This window comes from Myxine glutinosa, chromosome 6, assembly GCF_964187855.1.
Source record: "Myxine glutinosa chromosome 6, kmMyxGlut1.1, whole genome shotgun sequence".
NCBI classification, from domain to species: Eukaryota; Metazoa; Chordata; class Myxini; order Myxiniformes; family Myxinidae; genus Myxine; species Myxine glutinosa.
Genome location: NC_136266.1, coordinates 183,844,612 through 183,869,070, shown reverse-complemented (window position 1 = coordinate 183,869,070; position 24,459 = coordinate 183,844,612). Strand labels below are relative to the sequence as shown.

Below are 24,459 nucleotides of genomic sequence, written 5' to 3'. Positions count from 1 at the left end.
ATGGTTGATCAGAGTAGTTCCTGGACTTTCATGCTCTGCCTCTTCTGCCCCTGTACCCTTCGTCTTCTGCTACTACTTGCACTTCTTCCTCTTCTTGTCAATCTTCTTTCCAGCTTCATCATCCCACTACCATTTCTCCGAGTGCCTTGGTGGCACTCGGAATCTCTTACAACATTACTTAAATGTGCCCAATTACACCAAAACACCATGAAAGGAAACTTTCTTCCCAAAAAGCAAACGCCAAGGAAGAGGCAAAAATTATGAAACTTTCTAATCGTTTATTGTTTCATTACAAACTTAAAATTCACATTCTTTTATTTCTAAGAATGGCTTTTGGCTACAACCGGTCAGAGCAACCCACATCAGAAGCCTGCAGAGCAAACAAGCTAAAAAAAACAACAACCAAAAACACAAACTATATCAACACTATAAAATTGCAAGTACTAACTTCAAAAAATTTACAAAAAAGAAAATCTCAAAATGAGAACTCTGGTTCATAAGTTAATGAACAAACATGGAGAAGGATCGAAGCTCGCCTTCACTTTGCTGGAGTTATGTCACGATGTAAACTTCCCAAATAAGCGTACACCTGAGAAACTAAGAATTAGGCTTCATACTGCAGGAGCGACATCACCTGAGCACTGCGGTTGCGTAGAGCGCAAGAGAACGAAGCTCTTCCCGGCAAGGCAGACAGCAAAATTTGTTTGGCTTCAAACTTTCATCACTCTTTTGGGAGAATGGCACTTCTTTTCCAAAACATAAACTGCATTAGTTGCTCGTGTCTGCAGGACTTAAAAACAATTGTGCACATGATATTCGCATGTTAAATGGACAAGGTGGTGCAGACATTTATGGTTAAAAAAAAAATTAAAAAAAAAATCGCTTCACCAAGTTGGAAACAGCAATTTTCTGTATCAACAGCATTACAAATATGAACTTAACCTTCTTAACAGATTACAGTAATAAAAATAAAAATAAACACGGTTTAAAATACAACACCCGTTTTGGTATTTGCCCTCCTTGCTCCGATACCAGGGGAGCTCATTGCTACCTTTGTGTGGCTACCCTGCTTTGCTTGTACAGCAACAAAGCTCTCAACCTTTGACCTCCTTTGGACACACAAAGCCCAAACCTTAAGGCCCAAGTAAGATTACACAAGTGGAGTTAATTGACCCGTTTCTGACATTCCTTAGACAAAACAATAATTTAAAAAAGGACATTCCATACATGAGCAATGTCAGATTTCACTCTTCACTTTGAAACCACATTGCTTGTGGTTAAAAACGTGGTAAATGAATCTAGGTGGTACCATCAAAAATATGTTTTGCCTTATGAAACCGGTAACTTATGATTTGCCTTATGATAAAAATGGAGCGCGTGCATAACAGCAGGTTCCTGGACTGGCAAGAAGTTGTCAACTTTGGTATTCATAAAGAATCAGCAAATTTCTCGATCAGTTTCCATAACCTTGCAGCCGAATAAATCGTCACTGACACTGAATCCAAGAACTTTACGACACTCAAAGGTTAGAGCTTCTCAGAATTAATGCAGCTGTGGCGTCGACGACGGGAAACGAGAACTTTTAAAGCAAAAAGGAAACAAGATTGCATTATGAAAGACAAGTTTGCTGCAATGGCAGAATGCCAGACAAGTTGGTCCATCTGGTTTCCAAAATGCTGAACTCAAAATCGGTAAAACAGTACTTATTTATTTAAATATGTAATGTTATCAGGGGTTGACGGTGTTTTAAGAAGAGCCTTAATTATTTGGGAAATTGAATGGGATAAGGAACACAAGTCATTTCGTTTTGAATATCAGGCAAATCGTCTCGACAAACGAATGAAAAATGATCAATGACACCAAAAGGGGAGATTTGCTCACGCAGCACAACGTGACACCTTCGGTATGTTCAGATTGGGTGTTCATGCAATCAACTCCACATTGCATTGCGGTTGAGGACCAAAGGCCCTGGCGGTCAACAAAAGGAGGTAGAAACCAAGTCATGCTGTCAAAAACACTTAGCATTTGTAGAGGATTTCAGAATTTTTGTTTTGGATAGTAATGATACATGAAAGCAGAAATTTGTGTTTCTGATTTGAGTTTGGCCCATCTGTGCATAAGGGTCAAAATACTTGAAAACACCTCTTGTGGTGAAATGAAAGTACAGGTGAGAGGAAGGAGAAAAACTTTGCATTTGAAATATATCCATTTGAACATAGTCTCCAGAAGTTTCAACGTTTCAGTACAAACCTTAGCCGAGGAGGAAATAATAATAAAAAAGAGCCTTATAAACAAGCAGCAATGGAGGCATCGAGTATCCAGTTTTATCGTCTCGTGCGAACAAGTATCGATAGAGAATCAAAGCAAAAGACAGAGGAGTGGGTATAGTTCTGTAACATTTGCAATGCATTACGTTTCTAATGGAAGGTGGCAAAAGTAGAGGAAGTGAAAAACCATCTAGGACTCCTTCAAGCGAGTGATCCAAGCACATATCTTGAGGGCAGGTCCAAGCTTGAGATTCATGGCGGTCATAAGGTGATCTTCTTTGAGTAGCAATAAGGCTTGGCCGTCTATCTCCTGGGCACGGAATTCATCAGCCACATCTCTGCAGCCTGTGGTGAGGCATGTGAGATTGTTTCAGACAGACATTGTGAACATATCTAACCAGAGTTCATAGAACACCTTATCAGAGTTGGTTACTCAAGTCGGGGACTCGGACTCGAGTCTCAAAGAAACTTGAGTCACCAGAACGGCAGGCAGAGTAAAAACATTATCTCGCTCCTCTCTACGCATGCAGGATTGGTACGCATTCAGAGCCAAAGTAATGCTAAGCCGCAGGTTAGTTTTCCGATTCACGTTCAAAATATAACATTCAATTGAGCTCAAGTTGTTCTTCAATCATAAATGGGCATCTGTCAAACAGACAGCCAGACAGACAGAGTGAACCAATTGCTTAATGCTGTTTCGCACTACGTGCATTGGCTAACAAGGATCTGGGTACTTCACTGGTCGACATTACAGAATTTGAAAACAAAACATGAAAATCAGCCATGGCACTTGGTCTCAAAAGAACAGGTTGTCAAGCTGGCTATGGCCCTGTCAAGCATGACCAAGAGGTTCAAGCATGATAAAATGAAGAAGTTTCTCATAATCTTGCCATAAAAGGGCACAGGCAATTTTTTTTTCTTTTTGCAAAAAGAACCTCTTTTTTCAGTTATTTTCAATCAAAATAACGCTCATGAATAAATGTAATCTGACAAGTTAACAATGAGCAAACTGCGGAAAAGAAACTCGTTTAGATAACAAAATAAGCCAGATTTCTCCCCACCACCCCCCGATGTAGACATATGGATTTAGTACAAAGTCCAGAATAATGCTTTTGAAAGAGGTGGTTGGAATAGTGATTAAAAAAAAAAAAAAAAAGTCGTGTGTGTGTGTGTTTCAAAAAGATGGACCCGATTTGAAATCGCTATATCTCTGCAACCACGAACCGCCCATAAATTAACCTCTTACCACTTGAAAGGGCGGGGCATAGAGTTTCAAATGACCACTGCGAGATGGCTCTCCCAGCGCATCAACAGCCTCTAGCCTCAGCCGTTCGCAAGATGGCGACCCCGCAACACAAGGCGTTTTGCGTTCTGCATTTCAGCAAGACTGAATCTGTAATTGCGGTGCAGCCTGCGTTTCAACGGCGTTTTGGCATTGATCCGCCAATGCCAAAGAGCATTCGTCGTTGGTACCGACAATTTGAGGAAACAGGCTGTTTATGTAAGGGGAAGAGCCCAGGGCGACCATGCACTTCAGAGGAAAACGTGAGAAGAATTCAAGAGAATTTTCTGCGTAGCCGGCGCAAGTCCACTCGTCGTGCCAGCCGAGAACTTGCGATCCCTCATGCGACTGTCTGGCGTGTGTTAAGGCGACGTTTAATCCTGAGGCCATACCGGTTGCAACTGGTACAGGCTCTTCGTACAGGTGACAAAGGAAAGCATGTAGAATTTAGTGATGCGATGTTACAGAACATGGAAGACGACAGCTTCTTACCGCGTTTGATTTTTAGTGATGAAGCAACGTTTCATCTAAACGGTAAAGTTAACCGTCACAATGTGCACATATGGGGACTAGAGAATCCACACGAAACTGTAGAGCATGAGCGTGATTCCCCGAAAGTGAACGTGTTTCGTGCCGTTTCTCAAATAAAGGTTTATGGCCCTTTCTTTTTCGAGGGAAAAGCAGTTACGGGGCAAACCTATCTCGAAATGCTGAAGAAACTGGCTCTTTCCACAACTTAATGAAGATTCCGATGACTTCATTTTTCAGCTAGACGGAGCACCGCCACATTGGCACCTGCAGGTTCGACGTCTTCTAAATGACACACTGCCTCAACGTTGGATAGGTCGCACGGGACCCCAAGACTTGGCGCTACACTCTTGGCCCCCAAAATCCCCAGACATTACACCCTGCAACTTTTTATTGTGGGGATACGTCAAAGACCGTGTTTTTGTGCCACCATTAGCGACTAATCTGGATGAACTCAAAAACAGAATCATGGCAGCGGTGACTTCAGTGAAAGAAGACACTCTGAGAGACGTTTGGGACGAATTCAACTATCGTCTCGATGTTGTCCTTGCAGCAGGGGGAGGGCACATAGAGCATTTATAAAATGGTTAGTAAAACTTGATAACTCATTAAACCGTTTGTAACTTTTTGTGTAATTGTAACATGTTGCCATCGTGAAATATACTGCTTTGAAATTGGGTCCATCTTTTTGAAACACCCTGTATATCAGCCATTATGCGATTTCATACCATCAGTGGTGAACCGCCATTAAGGTGGCCCATCCAGCTATCGCTGCACCTTAATGGGAGCGATAAGCACTACCTGCCACACGGTACATCACCTCTGGTATCCACTTATTATATGGAGTCGCCTGGATGCGGTTGGCAGTAACCAATCAGAATCTATAATTTCAGTTTTCAACCTAATGAGCACTAAGCCAACACCAGGCTGTAATGAGCCTGGTGTTGGCTTAGTGGTTAGGGTGCCAGCTTGGGATCCTAGGATCCTGGGTTCGAATCCTGGTCGATCGCTGAATTAACACCAGGGGGGTTGACTCAGCCTGTCATCCTTCCGAGGTTGGCAAATTGAGTACCAGTTCACTGGTAATTCCCTGTGTGTGGCAAGAGGCGACTAACAGGGTTGGCGATAGGAAGGGCACCCGGCTGTAAAACATTGCTTCAAAAAAAAAAAAGCGTTACACCTAGGTCCCCCGTCGGTGAAGTGATGTGAGTTGACAAAGTGGAAGACGCAAGGCGGCCATCTTGGATTTTGACGTGGCGACCCAATTTTCAATAGCTTTCTTCCTTATGCCTAGATACACCCACACACCAGATTAGAAGTTGGTACTTCGCTTATTTTTCAAGATATTCCGCTCACAAGGTTCAGACATACATGGCGGCGGCCATCTTGGATGTTGACGTGGCGACCCAATTTTCAATAGGGGTCTTCCTTTTGCCGAGATACACCCACATACCGGATTAGAAGTTGGTACTTCGCTTATTTTTCAAGATATTCCGCTCACAAGGTTCAGACATACATGGCGGTGGCCATCTTGGATTTTGACGTGGGTTGCACCCACACACCAAATTCGAATGCGGTCCTTCGCTTACGCATGCACGGACACATGGACGGAGGGGAAAACCATAGTCCCCCTTTCGCTCCGCGGTGCGACGGGGGACAAAAAGGGACCATGGTGCCCAAAAAAAGGCCAAGCCCCGCCCTGTGGGGAAAAATGGCCTCTAAAGGCGGTAACCTAATGAGCGCACACCATGACGTCATCGCCACGTAAGCACGCCTTGCCTGCCAAGTTCCCAAGCTCCGGAGAAGCCATCTAGCAGTGCGTCATAATTTAGATCTTAGTTCAGATACTGTCACAAGTGTATACAAAACTCACAGTTACCGACCTGGTTTCGCCCTTGTTTGGGGCTTCATCAGGGCAATGCAGTGAGTCTTCCATACCCGTGATCCCCGTGATCAGATAGGGTTTTGGGCCTTTCCCGCACGCGCGAAAGACAATCCCGCCAAGGTTCGAAGTACGCCTCGGAGTTAAAGCATCGTTTCGGTCATCCGTCAGCTTGGGGATCTTAATCCCCGGCAACGTGGCAATAGGATAAATCAATGACTGAATATACAGGGAATTGTTTTGGAAATATCAATGAAAAAAAGTTTAAAACCCTTCCCTTACCAGGCAGCCGGCTCACGAACTCCCACACTTCCTGCACACTCCAGCGGGCTGGATCACCTCTGTGGCTTGGTCCACCACTACAACCCTCATCGCGCCGTGGTGGACGAGATGGCTCTCTGTGCAACACAGGGGGGTGAGGTGCAGGGGGAGGAGGTGGAAGAGGCGGAGGACCCGATGACTCTCGGGAGGCCGAGGGGCGTCGTCGAGACAATAGAGGAGGGCGTGAGCTGGGAGTGTAATTATCATCAAGGCTCGAGTTGTCACTGTGATGGCTGGAGTCATCAAGGCCAGAGAGAACCCCATGCTTCTGAAAAGATGAAGAAAGTGACAGAAAAATGGCTCAATGTGAGTAATCCACAACTACATTGTCCCATGTTCATCTGATATTGACTATAAACTAATCAAGAATGTAAATGCAAGGCTGAGCTGAGCTGAGCCATACTTACCCGCTTAAGGTGTGGCCCACGTAAAGACACTTTTGAATGGATCTTGCGTGGTCGACCAACACGACCACGCTCTGGCCGCTTTGTTTTATCAGATCGAGAATCGTGACAAAAACTGACGTTATACCTGCAGAGAGAAGCAAGCAAACAAAACAAATACATAAATGATTGAGAGTGGCAGGTGTTGAAAATTTTCATATTTTGCAAATACACAGATGGCAATCCTCATATCATGAGCCTGTACTCCAACCTTGGCTTTCAGACAAAATGAAAAATAAATAAAAAGTCTCCAACTGGCTTGATAACTGAATGCAAACACATCTGCCAATTAATAGCACGCTGGCAAGGAGCTCATTCTTATGGACGGGAGGAAGAGGACTTGGAGTGCGTGTTTACTTCCTCTTTCGTAAGCACCACAAAGCTGGGGGGTAGCATCATTAGCTGAGGGCGTGGCTGTGCTATTGATGCTGGCAAGGGCAGGAATTTGGAATTTGCTTCGGGTGGTGGTGATAACTCGCCTACTCTTCGCGAAGGACACCAAGGGATCTTTAACGTCCGCCAACGAATGCCAGCAGATGGGACGCCCATTTGATGTACATGTGAGGGAACATGTTGGCTGTAGCACCACTGTAAAACACAAAAGGGCTTCCTTCTCAAGAATGGTGCGGGCTAATACGGCTCTTTCATGCTGACGTATGAATTGCCAAATGAGGCCTTTGTGAGTTGTTTACACTGATTCGCTTTGGCTCGCAAGGCACTTTTAACCTGCCGTTGCTAGTGTAAGATCTGTAATTAAAATCGTCTTTTAAACATAATTTTCAGCATTGGAGATGTGAGAGTGGAAATTTCAAGATGGTTAACCACAATTGTTCTGTTCCGAAATGCAAATCGGACTCATGGAAATATAGGAGCATGAGACATATCCGTAGAAGATAGGAGTTGGTTTCGTCAATTTCCTGCCAATACAATTAGTTGGTGGTGGCCGTGGTTATAACACAAGCACACGAACGTACACTTTTCCTTTCACTAATATATGCAAAAGTCTCGTATAATTTTACTTATGGCCCCGGAACCAAACAAAAGATATACAGTACATTTAGAATGGCAATCACAACCCATACAACGCCCACCCATACCTCTTCCACCCCCTACTCCCATCTCCCAAGCAATATTAATAGTAACTATCATAATTTAAAATTTACCCTGTGTATCAACAAACCCCAGATGTGACCTTCCCATCAGTGTTAAGGAGCATGAAAGTTTGGACATAACTCCGCATCTACGAACCGTCGGCCTTTCATAGGCCTACATAAACATCAACAACAACAACAGGCATTTTAAGGCCATTTTCCCTGCTAGAACGGGGGTTAGCCTTGCAGTCCCCATGACAATCTTCTCCATTTCGCCATCTGAAAAATCATCAATTTTCATCCGATTGACTTGAAAATAGAACAGCATTTGCTTATTGTGTCACTGAATTGGGAAACCAACTATTTTTTTTTAGGGCAAAAGGTCAAAGGTCTATTCAAGGTCAAACTTCAAAATCATGCATTTTCATCTGAAAACCCATCAATTTTCGTCCAATTGACTTGAAAATTGAACAGCATTTGTATAGTGCCTCAATGAATTGGGAAACCAACTATTTGAGGTCAAAAGGTCAACTCAAGGTCAAACTTCTAAAATCATCATTTTTCATCTGAAAAATCGTCACTTTTCATCCTGTTGACCCGAGCTTTGATCAAGATCGTCAATTCAGTGGGATTGAAGAGAGGGAGGGAGTTTGTTCCAGAGGCGGGAGAAAAGAGGAATGAAGGAGTGAAGTTGAGCAGAGTTTAACACAAAAGCCTTAAAAACCACTGAAAACATATCCTGGCGCGGGTCTGCAATCTCTGATTGTTCTTTCTTGTTTGTTTTGTGTTTTGCAGCAGCGCTCCAAGTCCCGATTCCTCTTCCTCCCGTCGGCAAGGACGGGCTCTTTATAAAAATATAAATCCGATGTTCACCGCTTAAAAGGTACAGTGGATGAGTGGCTAAAGCCGCTGACTCGTAAAGTAGCAGATGGCATTCGATCTGTGACAAAGCTAAGTACAAAATTTCTTCCTTGGGTGCGAAAAAGCATTACACACGCACGGACGTGACTCCTTTCATACATACTAATTTTCAAATTACTGTGATTTCAGTCATGTATCCTTGTAAACAAAGTTCCTGAAGAGATGGACAAATCACCGGACGAGGATTCCCCCACCCTACCCCCCCCCCCCCCCCCCCCCGAGGTCCAACTAACCTCTTTTGGCTGAATGTTTTTTTCCCACCCAACATTTGGTAATTCGGTCAATTTCATAGATACATGTGATTGTGAGGTGAAGATGTGATTGGTAAATGCAGTAAATGGTTCATGTTAGCTGTGTGATAGACATCAAAAGGAACTTACCTCTTTACACACCCAGTTGAGCAGAAGCGTCTGGACTTCTTGAAATTTTGCACGAGATCCATCTTGCCACAGAACTCACACTTCAAGTACTCATCAATCTTGTTCTCAGTTGATGCTGCTCAACAAGTCCATCGTTAGGGTTTAAACACAAGCAGCACATTATAAACAACACACTCCCTGCTTAATTACTCACGTTCTTTTTTAAAATCCAACATAAAGGGAGAAAGGTTATCCTGAAAAAGTTAAGAGCAGACCTAGCAGCAAGTGTTCTAAAGCAGTGGTACTTAACCTTTTTCTCACCACGGACCGGCAAAGATCACAATAAATGGCCGCGGACCGCTGAATGGGAACGACGTAATTAATGTTCTTCAGTGTCTAGACTGATTAACCCTGGTGTTGGCTTAGCGGTTAGGGTACCGACTTGGGATCCTAGGATCCTGGGTTCGAATCCCAGTCGATCGCTGAATTAACGCCAGGGGGGTTGACTCAGCCTGTCATCCTTCCGAGGTCGGCAAATTGAGTACCAGCTTGCTGGGATGAATGATCCCGGTGTGTACCCCGATTTAGAATAGGTACACCGTATCCCTGCGGTTGGCGTCAGGAAGGGCATCCGGCCATAAAAACATTGCCTCAAACAGGGAACCATGATTGTCATGGGGCCCGCAAGGCTAGCCCCCGCTCAAGCGGGGAAAATGGCCTTAAAACGATCTTTTTAAAAATTTTTTAAATAGTGTCTAGACTATAAAAAAAAAAACAGAAGTTTTTTTTTTTTGTAGTGTCGAGACTATACTTCAGCACACCAGATATCTCTATTAACTTTTTACAGTAATATTGTGGTTCTTTATACGTACTGAATTTATAATGAACAATAGTCAAAGAATATTTATCAATGGCAACTAGTTGAGCCTGTGGAACTTCCGCACAACAGACGGGGAGGATTTGAGGTGAGGGAGCACTTTGTAAAGAGAATACACAGCTATGTGGAATAAATATAATCGTACCGCTGGTTAAGGTGTGTATGAACTGTGAATCCTCCTGTTATTACAATAAGATAAGATGTGCAAAAAAATGCTGTTTGTTTTTCAATAAAACATTGCCTAAGAAAAAGAAATATTACCTTAATGTTCCCCTCACAACAACAACACGATCACTATGAAGCTGTTCAAGGCCTGAAGTCCAAAAGCATGGGGCCCATACATGCTATGGCCTTCATATATATACAGTGTATATATATATATATATATGGGTCATTTCACCAGGTTGGGTCACACTGTGACTTGGTTGGGCATAGTTCATGTATAAAAGGGGCAAAATATCACAGAAATTCTATGTTTTCTGATGTAAACTGGTTTGTGGTAAAAGGTGTGTGTATGCTTGTATATCTCATGAACAATACAAAATTTTAGAGAGAAATACTATATTTTAGATTTGAAAATCATACTGGTGTCCAGGGCAAAAAATGGTACCAAAGTGTGCCATTATTTCTGTGATGGATTCAAATTTACATTCCATGAAGAAAACGTTTGGACAATAATCACCAATACTCAAGAATAGTAGGTCAGTAGCATAGACGTGAGTGTGCACAAGTCTGAACATTACATGTCTTGTCAGTGCACAAATCATGTAACCCCGTTGTGGGGAAACATCGACGTAACGCATGGTGTCCATTAATAAAAATCCTTGTTACATCGATGAACCGGCCCGTTATCAAGAGCCCTTATGATATTCATAGGTCTAGGCAAGTATAACTGCTTTAATTTAATCATAACATCATACAGAGAATGATGTTATGAAGTTTTTCTGAAACGTTCTTTTTTTCACCAACTCATAAAAATAATATTTGCCACGTGGGTGTCTTGTTGATTTTTGTTACATCGGAGTATTTAATCATCTAAAGAATAAAATTCACACCTTCTCCAGAAATGGTATCAACCAATGATCGTATTCTTTGAATGGTTTTAATTACAGTAACCCCCTCCCATGAGGTTATGTGACAGTGACTGAAGAAAGAGAAATATGTATGCCATAAAAATTTACAGGAGCAAAAGTTAAAAATATGGTGTCCATGTTACGTCTGCATAATATGTGCACACAGTCATTAACAACATGCCTACATTTTTTTGCAACAAGCTTTCCACGAAATCTCTTGGAATATGAAAGCAATGTATGTACTCTGACATTTGAGATGCAAGAGAATGTAAATCATTGCCATAAAAAAATTCACTTTCATGTCACACAATGTGTCCCAACCTGGTGAAATTACCTCGACATATATATAGTCACGTGAAAAAGTAAGTACACCCTATGTTAAGTTTTGACTTTTTCAACATATTTCAACATACAGCTGTTTGATCTTCATTTCAACAATATTGATAGATAAAGGTGATATAATATAACAAATATCATGAAACATTTACATTTTCTAGTCCATTGTATAATTTAAATAAACATAAATGCAAATTTCGCATGTGGAAAAAGTAAGTGCACCCCTACATTTATCACTACTTCAAATACCTAAAATTAGAATGAGGTGCACCAGCTCAGGTGCAAATGATTAGAACATCGTTAGAGAGGATCTTGGAGGAACATATCTTATTTAAACTTCAGACATTTGGTTTGGTTTGCTCTTTGTTGTTGAAGTGTGTGGCATCACCATGCCTAGATCAAAAGAGCTCTTTGAGGCCTTCAGAAAGAAGGTTATAGATGCCTACGAGTCTGGGAAGGGATTTAAAAAGATCTCCAAACAATTTGAAATCGATCATTCAACTGTCCGGAAGATCATCTACAAGTGGAGAAGATTCCAAACAACTGCCAACTTGTTCAGGCCAGGCCGCCCCAGCAAGTTCAGCCCGAGAGCAGTCCGCAAGATGCTGAAAGAAGTCCCGAAGAACCCCAGAATGTCATCACGGGACCTACAGGTAGCTTTTGCCACTGTTGATGTCAAAGTGCACGAGTCTACCATTAGAAAGAGGCTGCACAAATTTGATCTACATGGGAGGTGTGCCAGGAGGAAACCTTTGCTGTCCAGAAAGAACATCAGGGCAAGACTAACATTTGCCAATGAACACCTAGGCAAAGACCAGCACTTCTGGAACAATGTGCTCTGGACAGATGAGTCAAAGGTAGAGCTATTTGGCCACAGTACCAGAAGACATGTTTGGTGAAAACCAAAGACAGCATTTGACCACAAGAACCTGATACCAACTGGAAAGCATGGTGGTGGAAATATTATGGTTTGGGGCAGCTTTGCTGCATCAGGGCCTGGGCAGCTCACCATCATAGAATCCACTATGAATTCTTCATTGTACCAGAGGGTGCTTGAGGATAATGTGAGGCCATCTGTCAGAAAGTTGAAGCTCAACCGAAGGTGGACCTTGCAACATGACAATGACCCTAAACATACCAGTAAATCCACCAAGGAATGGCTGAAAAGAAAGAAATGGAGGGTTCTGGAATGGCCAAGTCAAAGCCCGGATCTAAATCCCATGGAGATGTTGTGGGGGGATTTGAAACGAGCTGTGCATGCAAGAAACCCCTCAAACATCGCACAGCTGAAAGAATTCTGCATGGAGGAGTGGGCAAAAATTTCTCCCAGTCGATGTCAGAGACTGGTAGACAGTTATAAGAAATGCCTACTTGAGGTTGTTTCTGCCAAAGGGGGCAATACCACCTATTAGAGCCAAGGGTGTACTTACTTTTACCACATGCGAAATTTGCATTTATGTTAATTTAAATTATACAATGGACTACAAAATGTAAATGTTTCATGATATTTGTTATATTATATCACCTTTATCTATCAATATTGTTGAAATGAAGATCAAATAGCTGTATGTTGAAATATGTTGAAAAAGTCAAAACTTTACATGGGGTGTACTTACTTTTTCACGTGACTGTATGTATGTATGTATGTATGTATGTATGTTTGTATGTATGTATGTATGTATGTATATATATAATCAAAATTCTGCTCTGATATATATATATATATATATATATATATATATATATATATCTATATATATATATATACAGTCATCCCTCGCTATATCGCGGTTCACTTTTCGCGGCTTCGGTACATCGCGGGTTTTTCTCGCTAGTATATGTAAAATTATATCGCCGATTTTTCGCTATATCGCGGGATTTTGCGGTATAAATGTATTTTTATATACTATTATTTTAAATATTTTTGTGGTAAAATAAGCATTTACTAGCCTAAAAAATTAAAAAACGTAAAAAAAAGAAAAATACAGTAATTAAAACATATTACAAGAAATAAAATACTGTACATAGTGTACAGTAGAACAGTAGACAGAGAGACAAAGAGTCGTGCGTATGGAAAACGCAGATGCGGCAGCTTCCATTTGCGCTAGTTACCCACGTAATGGGTAACTGTAATGCTCTTTCTGGCTGTGCAGTACATTCATCATCGTCATCACCTTCATCGTCATCAGTACTGCACAGCTAATTCATCATCATCTTCATCACGCAAGTTGTAGTATTGAAGAGCCGGGGCTCTTGCTTGATACGGACGAAATGACGGGCAAGACACAAACTCGTCCGAGAAGATATTTATTCTCAAAACCAACTCGGGAACACTGAAAAGCCCATTTATCGGGCTGCATTATAAAGCACAACCAGAAACCGAAAGCCACGCCTCTCAAGCGTGGCGTGCTTCGGCGGTCACGTGACCAGCCACTCTGGCACCGGGGATCCCCGCCGGTGACGTCACCGGCTGGAGCAAGGAGATTCTGATGCTGGTCTTGCTTGGGGAACCCATGGGTCGCTACAGTATCTTCAATCGTGAGTACCCATTAGAATTTTATATGTTGTTAAAATTACGTATGTTTAAGAGTGTAAAAAGTGTTTAAGAGTATAGGAAGTGTTTATAAGAGTATGGGAAAGGTTAATAAGAGTGTGAGAAAGGTTAATAAGAGTGTGGGAAAGGTTAATAAGAGTGTGGGGAGGGTCATAAAGCTTTAAAATATATATAAATAATTAAATTAAAATATGGTCGCTACTTCGCGGATTTTCGTCTATCGCGGGGGGTTCTGGAACGTAACCCCCGCGATAAACGAGGGATCACTGTATATATATATATATATATATATATATATATATATATCAGAGCAGAATTTTGATCTTAGTTCAGATACAGCATAGCTGGATGGGATACCTTAATGGCGGTTCACCACTGATGGTATGTAATCGCATAGTAACTGGTATATAACCGAAAGGTTTTCAGAGTCATAAGTGTATGCAGGACTCACTGCGTTGCCCTGATGAGCCCCAAAAGGGCAAAACCAGGTCGGTAACTGTGAGTTTTACATACACTTATGACAGTATATGAACTAAGATCAAAATTCTGCTCTGTCAGAGGGTTCTCTTGAGAGCTTGACCGGCAGAGCGTATGTACATGGCAGTGACGTCATTACATGCGTTCATTGAAAGCTGGAGAACTGAAGATATTGTTGCGAATATGGAATTTGGCCTCCATATCCGCTTGTAAATATTCCCCTATTTCTCCAATACTCCCCAACTTTCCCCAATCCCCCATTCCCTAGTCCCATTGCATGTAAATAACACTCTGTAGAACCGACCTTCCCCTTTTTTCCCCCATTAAATGTCGTGCCCAGGTCCCACCGCAACACACGTAGACAACTATAGGACGTCTTCCTAGTTATTCTTAATCTATGTCAGTTAAGGACTCGTTTCCATTAATTCTGACTCTTCGTTGCACCAGAATGTGATTATATGGCATCAGTAGTGAGTTTAGGACCTTTCCCATACCTCCTTCCATCTTCTTCCCCAACAATTACAACAACAACAGAGGAGATGGCGGCGGCGCGGGGGAGGATGCGTCCTCACACCGGCTCGATTAGCGCCATTGACCACGCGCTCCACGGGGTTACCACGGAGGGGCTGGCTGTCAGCTCCTCCTCAAGGGCGGAGCCTGGTAACCCCCCGCACCCAATCAGAAGGGCGGACCGATTCCATCTGGGGCGGCGCTAGCGAGCCGAGGGCGTGTCACTCCCCGCCGGATATACGTGGCGACTTACCGGAAGTGAGAAGAGATGCGCCCCCAGCTGGAGAAAGAGGTACCTGCGAGCGCTGAGTCAGATGCGCCCCGCCTGAGAAAGAACGTTGCCTGCGATCGCTGAGAGAGAAAGACCCGCCTGAGAAAGAACGTCCCCTCCGAGCGCTGTGACCTCCCCGCATCTTTGGACCGGACTGTACCCTGCTTTGAGCCAAGAGTGCACCTTGAGCCATCGCTATCTGCCTTTCCTTGCCATCAATCCCCGTGTGAGTCAGCCGTTGTCCCGTTTACCTGTCGTCTGTCCGGGGTTAATATAAGAGTGTGTCTAAGTGCCTGTCTTCCTGTGATATACCTCTAGCCCCTGTAATCTAACCTTTCCTTACAAATATAATTGAGAATCGAAACATTGGTGTCTGTCATTATAACCCAGCCGGGTGTCTTCTTTTTCCTTATTGAGCCAGCGTGGCGCGGCTTCGTCAACGTTCGGGTACAATCGGGTAATTTGTGCGGACACGACGGCCATTCCGCTCGGCCCACCTTAACATCAAAGTCGTGTCTGTAACAATTGGTGTCGAGGAGTGAGATTCGGACCCGGGACTAAATTAGTTAGGCCCAAATTTTGGGAGGGAAAATCGAGCCGGAGCGCGTACGGCGCTCGACCGAATCGATTCGGAGCGCGGTCCCGCGGTTACTGCGCTCGCCGAAATTATAACGAAAAAAAAATAAAAAAATTTGGATTTGTTTTACGAAACTCGAATTTTGCAAGTCGCGCTATGGCGGATCAAGACGGCTGGGGTCCGGTAGGGGAGAGTGAAGCAGGGTCGGTCCAGGACCAAATTGAGACACGTGAGGAGAGCGAAACAGCGAGGGTAGCAAGCACGCAAAATGGCGCCTCGCTGGTCACCGCGCCGGCGACCGTGGCAGCGCCCCCGGTGGATTGGAACTTGTTTTTTATACAAATGAAGGCCCTTATGGCCCAGAATAATGAAGAAATGGCAAACAGAATGGGGAACCGGATGGATGCTCAGGGTGAGCGATTGGAGGGCCAAATGGGGGTAATGAGGGACGAAGCGAGGGGTACCGGTGAGGGGTTAGACAACGGGATAAAAGAGGTGAAAAATGGGTTAATGGGGGTAGAAAATAGAATGGCTGCCCAGGAGAATCAGATAAAAGAGGTGAAAAATGGGTTAATGGGGGTAGAAAATAGAATGGCTGCCCAGGAGAATCAGATAAAAGAGGTGAAAAATGGGTTAGAGGGGTTAGAAAACAGTATGGAAGGCAAATTGAGGGACATGAGGGACCAAGCGGAAAGGGAAGTTAAACAAATGGAGCAGCAGATAGAGGGGGTCAGAATGGGGGTAGAAACGAAATTGGATGCTCACAGGGAGGAAATGGAGCAGATGAGGGTGGCATCTGGGCAGGAGATGCAAGTGATGGGAGAAGAGATCAGAAGAGGAGTGAGTGAGGAGGTCGGAGGAGTGCGCGAGGAGGTGAGGCACTGTAAGGAGCACATGGAGAAGGAGGTGAGAAAGGGGACTGTAAAGTTACAAGGGGGCATAGAGGTCCTGACGCAGGAGGTGGAACAGCTGACGGAGGGACAAAAAGGACTAACGGAGCAGGTTCAAAGGAACACTGCAGTATTAGGAGGTTTAAAAGCGACACAAAACGACATAAAAAACGACTTAATAGCGACAAAGAGGGAATGTCAGATGGTACGTGAGGGATTGACAACGAGGTTGGACGAGGTGATAGAGGTAATGGAGACGAAGGACCGGCAGGTGAGGACGCACCTGGAAACGGTCAAGGTAGCCTTGGAGGACGAGCTTGAGGAGACGTACCGGGGAATAAAAGAGGTGAAGCACAAATTAGAAGAAGTGGAAGAAGGGATGAGTGAAATTAAGAAGCGACGGAGAGGGGATAAGAAAGAAATAAAAGATGAGATAAAAGAATTGGTCCAAAGTCTGTGTTCGGATCGTGATGATGTGCTCATTAACCGGATGAGGGATTCGCAGGTGATGGGGGAGAAGCGAAGAGAAAGAGAACCCGGTGTAAGTGGTGACCAATATGGTCGTGCGTATGATGCGCCAGGGGATTTAAGAAGCTTGGGGGTGGAGATAGACCCGGGTGTTCGTGAGAGGCCGTGGGTGAAGTGTGCGACAGGTCTGGTGTGCGAAAGAGGAGGTGTGCAAGAAAGTCCGACTCTGGGGTGTGTGAGGAAAAAGTGTGTGCCAAGGAGTGAGTGTGCTGGCGAGAGTGAGTCGGTCGTAGCGAGTGTGCGAGGGGGCACATGGAAGCGCGGTGTGGTAAGTGTTACAGAGGGTGTGACGGGAGAGTGTGCGCGAGAAAGGTGTGCGCGAGAAAGGTGTGTGACGGACAGGTGCATGAGGAAAGAGTGCGCTGTCAGAAGTAAGGAAGAGTGTCCACCTGTGGTGAGTGTTACAGAGGGTGTAACGGGGGAGTGTGCGAGAGAAAGGTGTGTGACGGACAGGTGCATGAGGAAAGAGTGCGCTGTCAAGAGTAAGGGTGAGTGCGCTGTCAGGAATGGAGGTGAAAGTAGTGAAAGTGACATGGAGCGTGAGTTAGTTGTGACAGGTGAGCGAGGATGTACACCTGGGATGGAAGGATGCACACCTGGAATGGTAGAGCGTGAGTGGGAATGCACGCTGGAGTTGGTGGTGAGGCACGTGGTTGGGTGTGCGAATGAGAGCACACCTGTGATTGTCACAGAGGAGGTGACCGAGGAGGGGGCGCGAAGAAGTGTGTTGGTGAGGTGTGCTACCAACGAATGTGTGCCAAAGTGTTCGGTGGTCAGGTGTGTGACCAAGGCTGTGAGTGGAATGGGTGTACCTGGGTGTGTAAGGAAAGGTACGAGGAGCATGGGCACGGCTGGATGTGTGAGCAAGGAACGGGCTGCGGGATGTAAGCATGCAGGTGAAGCATCGACGTTAGACGGGGTAGAGTTTAGAACGACTTATAGCCGAATCGGGCCCTCGGTGCGTGCTGGGCCTCGCTTTGAACGGCCGCGTCCGTGCTCCACCAGGCGGAGCGGGCGGCAGGATAGGAAGGGTCGTCATGGCGACCACTTTTTGGTGAGGCATTCCGGCAGGCCGAGATCGAGCCATGGGATGGCTCCGTGCCGAGATGGTGCGTGGGATCTCGGCCCGGGTAAGCCCCCGTCCCTGCCCCGAATGCCGGACGCATCCAGCCGCCGGCACAAAACAACCAGCATCCATTGCTTGGCTTTACGAAGCCGGGCTTTGGACAGGGATTGGCGCACCGAGAGGTATTAGTGAGTCGACTGGGTGATGAGGGTAGTGTTTTGGACCCAAAATTAGAGAAAAACAAAATTTGATGATTGGCAAAGGATTGGCAGTAGTGATTGGCAGATGATGGGCAGTGATTGGCAAATTTTTAATTTGTGGAAATTTGATGTGCAAAATTGGTAGTGAGAGACCCCCGATGTGGTGGGATGGCAAATCCACCATCCCTCACAGGTGGGGGCAAAGGAGCAATAGTTTATGGGGTGTATGGCAGTGAAAACTAGCCCGGGTGGGTTAGAATATTGTGTGTAGGGATCTAGAGAAGATGACCTTAGGTAACGTTAAGGTTAGTGAGTGACTGATACCTGTAGTGGGGACGCAGGTAGATTAGTGTGGATGATAATGACGTGGGAGCGCAATAGTTTAAAGGGACGACTGGGAAGCGCAAGTTTCAGAAGGGAGTAGTTAGCTGAGATGATGCCGTGTGTGTGAGAATTGAACAGGTGTGATTGCACAGGTGTGCAACTGGACAGGTGTGTGGAGCAGTGTATGAGTAGTGAGTGTGTGGATCAGCGCGAATGCGCTTGGGGAGAGAAGGGTGCAGGTGGCACCAGGTGTGAGAGCACAGGTGTGCAGGTACAGGTGTGTGGAGAGAGTTGGAGTGAGTGGTACGGAGTGGTGTGCATGGTGCGAAGGTGTGGATGGGGGAAGAGTGGACCCCTTTCACGAGTACCCGGGGCGGGTAGTGTAAGTGTTAGGTAGAGGGTGCAGGTAAATTGTGGTTGGATATTGGCATTTGTGGTGCGGTTGCAGAATGGTATTGTGGATGGGTGCATTAGTGTTGTGGAAATGGCTGGGCGTGTAGCCTGTTAGTGTGTGTAGTTGGTTGGGCACTCCACCACTGTGAGGATGTCGGCCAGGTGAGGCCGCAGGTGGGCTCTGGGAGCCGGTAGTTGTGAGTGGGTGCCTGAGGATCCCGGGTGTGGATCGGGCAGCCCAGTGCCAGAGAGGGCACGGAGTGGGGAGAGCGCCAGAGGGCCTTCCCCAGGTAGATAGGTTAGGGTAAGGAACAGGTAAGCTCGGAGGCAACTACAGTGGTGGAGGTGTGCAGGTGGGTAGACCCGCTGGGAGAGGTACACGCCACAGCCCAGAAATTGTGCGAGGGCACCGGGAGATGAATCGGGGGAGTGAGACCCCAAATTGAAGCGCACCACAGTTTGGCCAATGGGAATTGGTTTTTAGAACCCATAGTGTAAGAGGGCCAATGGTTTGGCCGGAGAAAGACCCCGGGTAGTGTAAAGTTGTTAAAGTCATTTAGGAAATAGTTAGGATTGATGAACCTGTCGCACCATACGCAGCCACTTACCTGTGGTGATGATGATGACTCCACACCGGTGTTTTCTTTGTTTTGTTGCAGGAGATGAGTTGCTGTGTGGATTTGTGAGACGCATCACGACGTGGATGAGACATTGGGGTGATTCCATCTCTCCCTCCCTAGGAGGGACTGATGATGAATTGGTAATGGCAAATTTTGATGTTCAGTTGGAGATGGCAAATTTTGATGAGAGTTGAAAATGGCAAATTTGATTGGTTAGGAGGGAGAGAAGACGAATTTGGTATATGGGAGGAACGGGGAAGACAGTAGGGATGTTTGTTGATTTGTAAAGTAGATGTTTATGAGTAGTGTTGTGTTGTGTGGATACAGTAAGGGGTAAGGGAGGGGCCATGTAGGTTACCTGGTGGGGGGGGGGGCGTACGATAGGAACGTACCTGTCTCACCTGGTTCCCATGTGCCCCCAGTGTGCATTACCTTATATTGCGTGCACTTTTGCGCCCTTACCAACTTACTCACTTGTCTGCTTCTTTTGTCCCCCACCTCCGAGGATCTGGCTTTGGGGTAGAGAGAGAGGAGAGAGAGGTGCTGGCTGCGCAGTTGTGGGCCTGCACTTTCGCTGTTTGCTGCCGGGATCGATACACCATATGGACCGCAATGTTTGTGGCCACCCACAATGGACCGCAGTTCGTTTGCGGCCAAGCACCACCCGGGGATGGACCTATGGGTCAACGTGGCACCTATGCCATACAGGTGAACCACTTTTAGTTAACACCAAGTGCACCACAAGAAGAGCAAGAGACACCTGCAGGGTTAGGGGTTGTCGAATTTATTTTTATTCCAATGAACAATGGTGACTGCACCGATTGGTGGTGGGGTGGTGCTTTTGATGCTCGGGAAGGGTGCTCTGCACGTTATTAAAGGCCGTCGGCCACAGAGCACTCGTGGGTTGGTGTATCGATGTTGGCAAGCGTGCTCTCTCTATGCATAACATCTGCATGTGTTCCTCCAAAAACAGGTCCTGGATCGTAGTGTAAATAGCAGCGTAGTCTTGTAAATAATGCTCCCTACCGGCTGTATGTGTAGTTTGAGAATTCTTTCCGGATTCGGTTATCCTGTGGGTGTGTTTCTGTGAGGAGAAGGGTGCAACGTCGCAGGGGGACATATTTACTCATTTGTGAACATCTGTAAAACTGTCGCACTCAGGGTAGAGTTAATAGTAGAGGGACTACATCTGAGCCCCACACTAAACTAGGTAAAAATTTATCGGGTCGGGATGCCCCGAGGGTAGAGAAGGGTGCAATGTTGCGAATATGGAATTTGGCCTCCATATCCGCTTGTAAATATTCCCCTATTTCTCCAATACTCCCCAACTTTCCCCAATCCCCCATTCCCTAGTCCCATTGCATGTAAATAACACTCTGTAGAACCGACCTTCCCCTTTTTTCCCCCATTAAATGTCGTGCCCAGGTCCCACCGCAACACACGTAGACAACTATAGGACGTCTTCCTAGTTATTCTTAATCTATGTCAGTTAAGGACTCGTTTCCATTAATTCTGACTCTTCGTTGCACCAGAATGTGATTATATGGCATCAGTAGTGAGTTTAGGACCTTTCCCATACCTCCTTCCATCTTCTTCCCCAACAATTACAACAACAACAGAGGAGATGGCGGCGGCGCGGGGGAGGATGCGTCCTCACACCGGCTCGATTAGCGCCATTGACCACGCGCTCCACGGGGTTACCACGGAGGGGCTGGCTGTCAGCTCCTCCTCAAGGGCGGAGCCTGGTAACCCCCCGCACCCAATCAGAAGGGCGGACCGATTCCATCTGGGGCGGCGCTAGCGAGCCGAGGGCGTGTCACTCCCCGCCGGATATACGTGGCGACTTACCGGAAGTGAGAAGAGATGCGCCCCCAGCTGGAGAAAGAGGTACCTGCGAGCGCTGAGTCAGATGCGCCCCGCCTGAGAAAGAACGTTGCCTGCGATCGCTGAGAGAGAAAGACCCGCCTGAGAAAGAACGTCCCCTCCGAGCGCTGTGACCTCCCCGCATCTTTGGACCGGACTGTACCCTGCTTTGAGCCAAGAGTGCACCTTGAGCCATCGCTATCTGCCTTTCCTTGCCATCAATCCCCGTGTGAGTCAGCCGTTGTCCCGTTTACCTGTCGTCTGTCCGGGGTTAATATAAGAGTGTGTCTAAGTGCCTGTCTTCCTGTGATATACCTCTAGCCCCTGTAATCTAACCTTTCCTTACGAATATAATTGAGAATCGAAACATTGGTGTCTGTCATTATAACCCAGCCGGGTGTCTTCTTTTTCCTTATTGAGCCAGCGTGGCGCGGCTTCGTCAACGTTCGGGTACAATCGGGTAATTTGTGCGGACACGACGGCCATTCCGCTCGGCCCACCTTAACATCAAAGTCGTGTCTGTAACAATATATTTGGATTGGTTGCTCCCGGCTGCATCCAGGCAATTCCATATAATGAGTGGATACCAGAGTTAATGTGCCGTGTGGCAGACTGTACTTATCGCTCCCATTAAGGTACAGCATAGCTGGATGGGATACCTTAATGGCGGTTCACCACTGATGGTATGTAATCGCATAGTAACTGGTATATAACCGAAAGGTTTTCAGAGTCATAAGTGTATGCAGGACTCACTGCGTTGCCCTGATGAGCCCCAAAAGGGCGAAACCAGGTCGGTAACTGTGAGTTTTGTTGTAAAAAGTCAAATCCACAACATTGTCCCAATGATAGGTTTAATGCGAATTCGATCTCTGGCAACACCTGTAAAAATATGATCATGCAATATATCAGGATTATATAATGAAGGAGAAGTCCAGCAATTGACAATCAGTGCAAGCAAGCCTGGTTCATCTAAATATACGCACCATTCGAGTCTACGCTGTCACAGATTATATGTCACAGGAATGATCCGGAGCGATGGTCGTCCGAGTTCTTATAGACGCCTCTCAGTGGTTGGAGAGAGCATAACACCTGGGTTCAACTTAGGTACAATTTCATTACATTCTCCCCGCCGTTATAACTACACCACTTCTGCTAAGGCAGGAATCAAGCACGCAGTAGCATAATAGTAGGGGCAGCAATTGTCCGTCCATGTCAGTCGGTCCACCCGTAGCGATCGGGGCGACGAATCTCCCTTCCGGCACGGGTCCGGAAACTACCGGGTACTACATCCCCAAGACCGGAGTCCCCTGCGTCGGAGTAGCCGCCTAAGTCAGGTGACGGAGGTGGCACCACCGAGCCTACAGGTTGGGGTGCGTTTAGCGGTGAGAGGGCCGGCAGATACTCCACAGGCGGAGCAACGGGAGAGTCCATGGACTCGTAAATTGGTTCGTCAATTTCCCCGCAAGGGGCCAGGTGGCGTACGGAGACAGTTGACTCCCGTCCATCAGACATCAACACACGAACATGCTCGGGATTAGCTTGGAGTACCTGCACCTTATCCATTTGTGGATCATACTTATGCGAACAGCACGTTTGAGGAAAGCCGGTCCCGGCTCCGCAAGCCAACTAGGTAAAGATCGGGTACTACCAGAACTCCTCGGGTGATGAAACATCTGTTCGTGTGGAGTTTGATTGGTAGCCGTACACAGTAAAGTCCTGATTGAGTTCAGTGCCGCAGGTAGCGACCAAGCCCATTTGTCTAGGCCTCGGCTGAGGGACTTAAGGCTCAGCATAACGGCTCTCCATATAATACCATTGAAGCGTTCGACCTGTCCATTCGCCTGCGGCCTATACGGAGTGGTATAGCTAAAAGCGACATTATGCTGGAGTAAGAAGTTCCTCACTTCCTGGGACAGGAACACCGCACCCCGATCGGGTTAACAGGATTCCCAAACATAGAAAACAAGTTCTGCAGGCACCGGATAACCGTGGCGGCTGTCATATCTACGCACGGGAAAGCAAAAGGGAATCTCGAGAACTCATCAACGATTGTGAGCAGGTAACGAGAGTTACTCGAAGCCGGTGACGCCGGCAGTGGCCCTTTGAAATCCATCGCCAATCTCTCCCACGGCCTAGTAGCTCGGACCAGCGTCCCCATAGGAGGGTTGTAGAAGCGCGGTTTGAGTTCAGCACATACAGAACAAGCGTGACAGATTTGACGAATATCCTCAACCGAGTAGGGCAAGTTACGACCACACAAAATGAGCGAAACGCGTCACCCCAGGATGGCACAAGGTGTCATGCAAAGCGCGCAGGTCCTCAAAAGATATGAGACTCGCACACGTCGGCGGCCGCGACAAGGCGTCGGCAACCAGGTTATCCCTCCCAGGGCGATATTTGATTGTGTAGCAGAAATCGGCGAGTTCGATCCGCCAGCGAGTGATTTTCTCATTCTTAATGCGTTGAGCATGCTGGGTGTCGTACATAAATGCAACGCTTTGTTGGTCCGTGATAATTTGGAAGCATCGTCCAAGCAAATAGGGACGCCAACGCCGAATCGATTCGACGATGGCATACACCTCCTTTTCGACAGACGAATGTCTCCGCTCAGCGGAGGAGAGAGTTCGCGAAAAGAAGGCCACAGGGCGCCCCCCTTGGGAGAGAGTTGCAGCTATCGCATGATCCGACGCATCACTTTCCAAAACAAAAGATTTATTTTCATCAATCGTCGCCACAGCGGCGCCAGCGATGTCGGACTTAAGGCCATGGAAAGCGGCCTTGGCGGCAAGGCTCATGGGGAATGCTT

General features: G+C 46.1%; 1 protein-coding gene across 1 annotated transcript in view; it reads right to left on the bottom strand.

Annotated features, from left to right (window-relative positions):
* Window positions 1–258: 258 nt before the first annotated feature.
* Window positions 259–24,459, bottom strand: part of LOC137429019 (polyhomeotic-like protein 2) — a 359,347-nt gene continuing 335,146 nt past the window's right edge. Inside the window, exons 16-19 of the mRNA XM_078780934.1 lie at window positions 9,116–9,230; window positions 6,688–6,811; window positions 6,242–6,548; window positions 259–2,612 (exon numbers count right to left, since the gene is read on the bottom strand). Of these exons, the coding sequence (XP_078637060.1) occupies window positions 2,458–2,612; window positions 6,242–6,548; window positions 6,688–6,811; window positions 9,116–9,230 (701 nt within the window). The 3' untranslated portion in view covers window positions 259–2,457. The remainder of the gene's footprint in view (window positions 2,613–6,241; window positions 6,549–6,687; window positions 6,812–9,115; window positions 9,231–24,459) is intronic.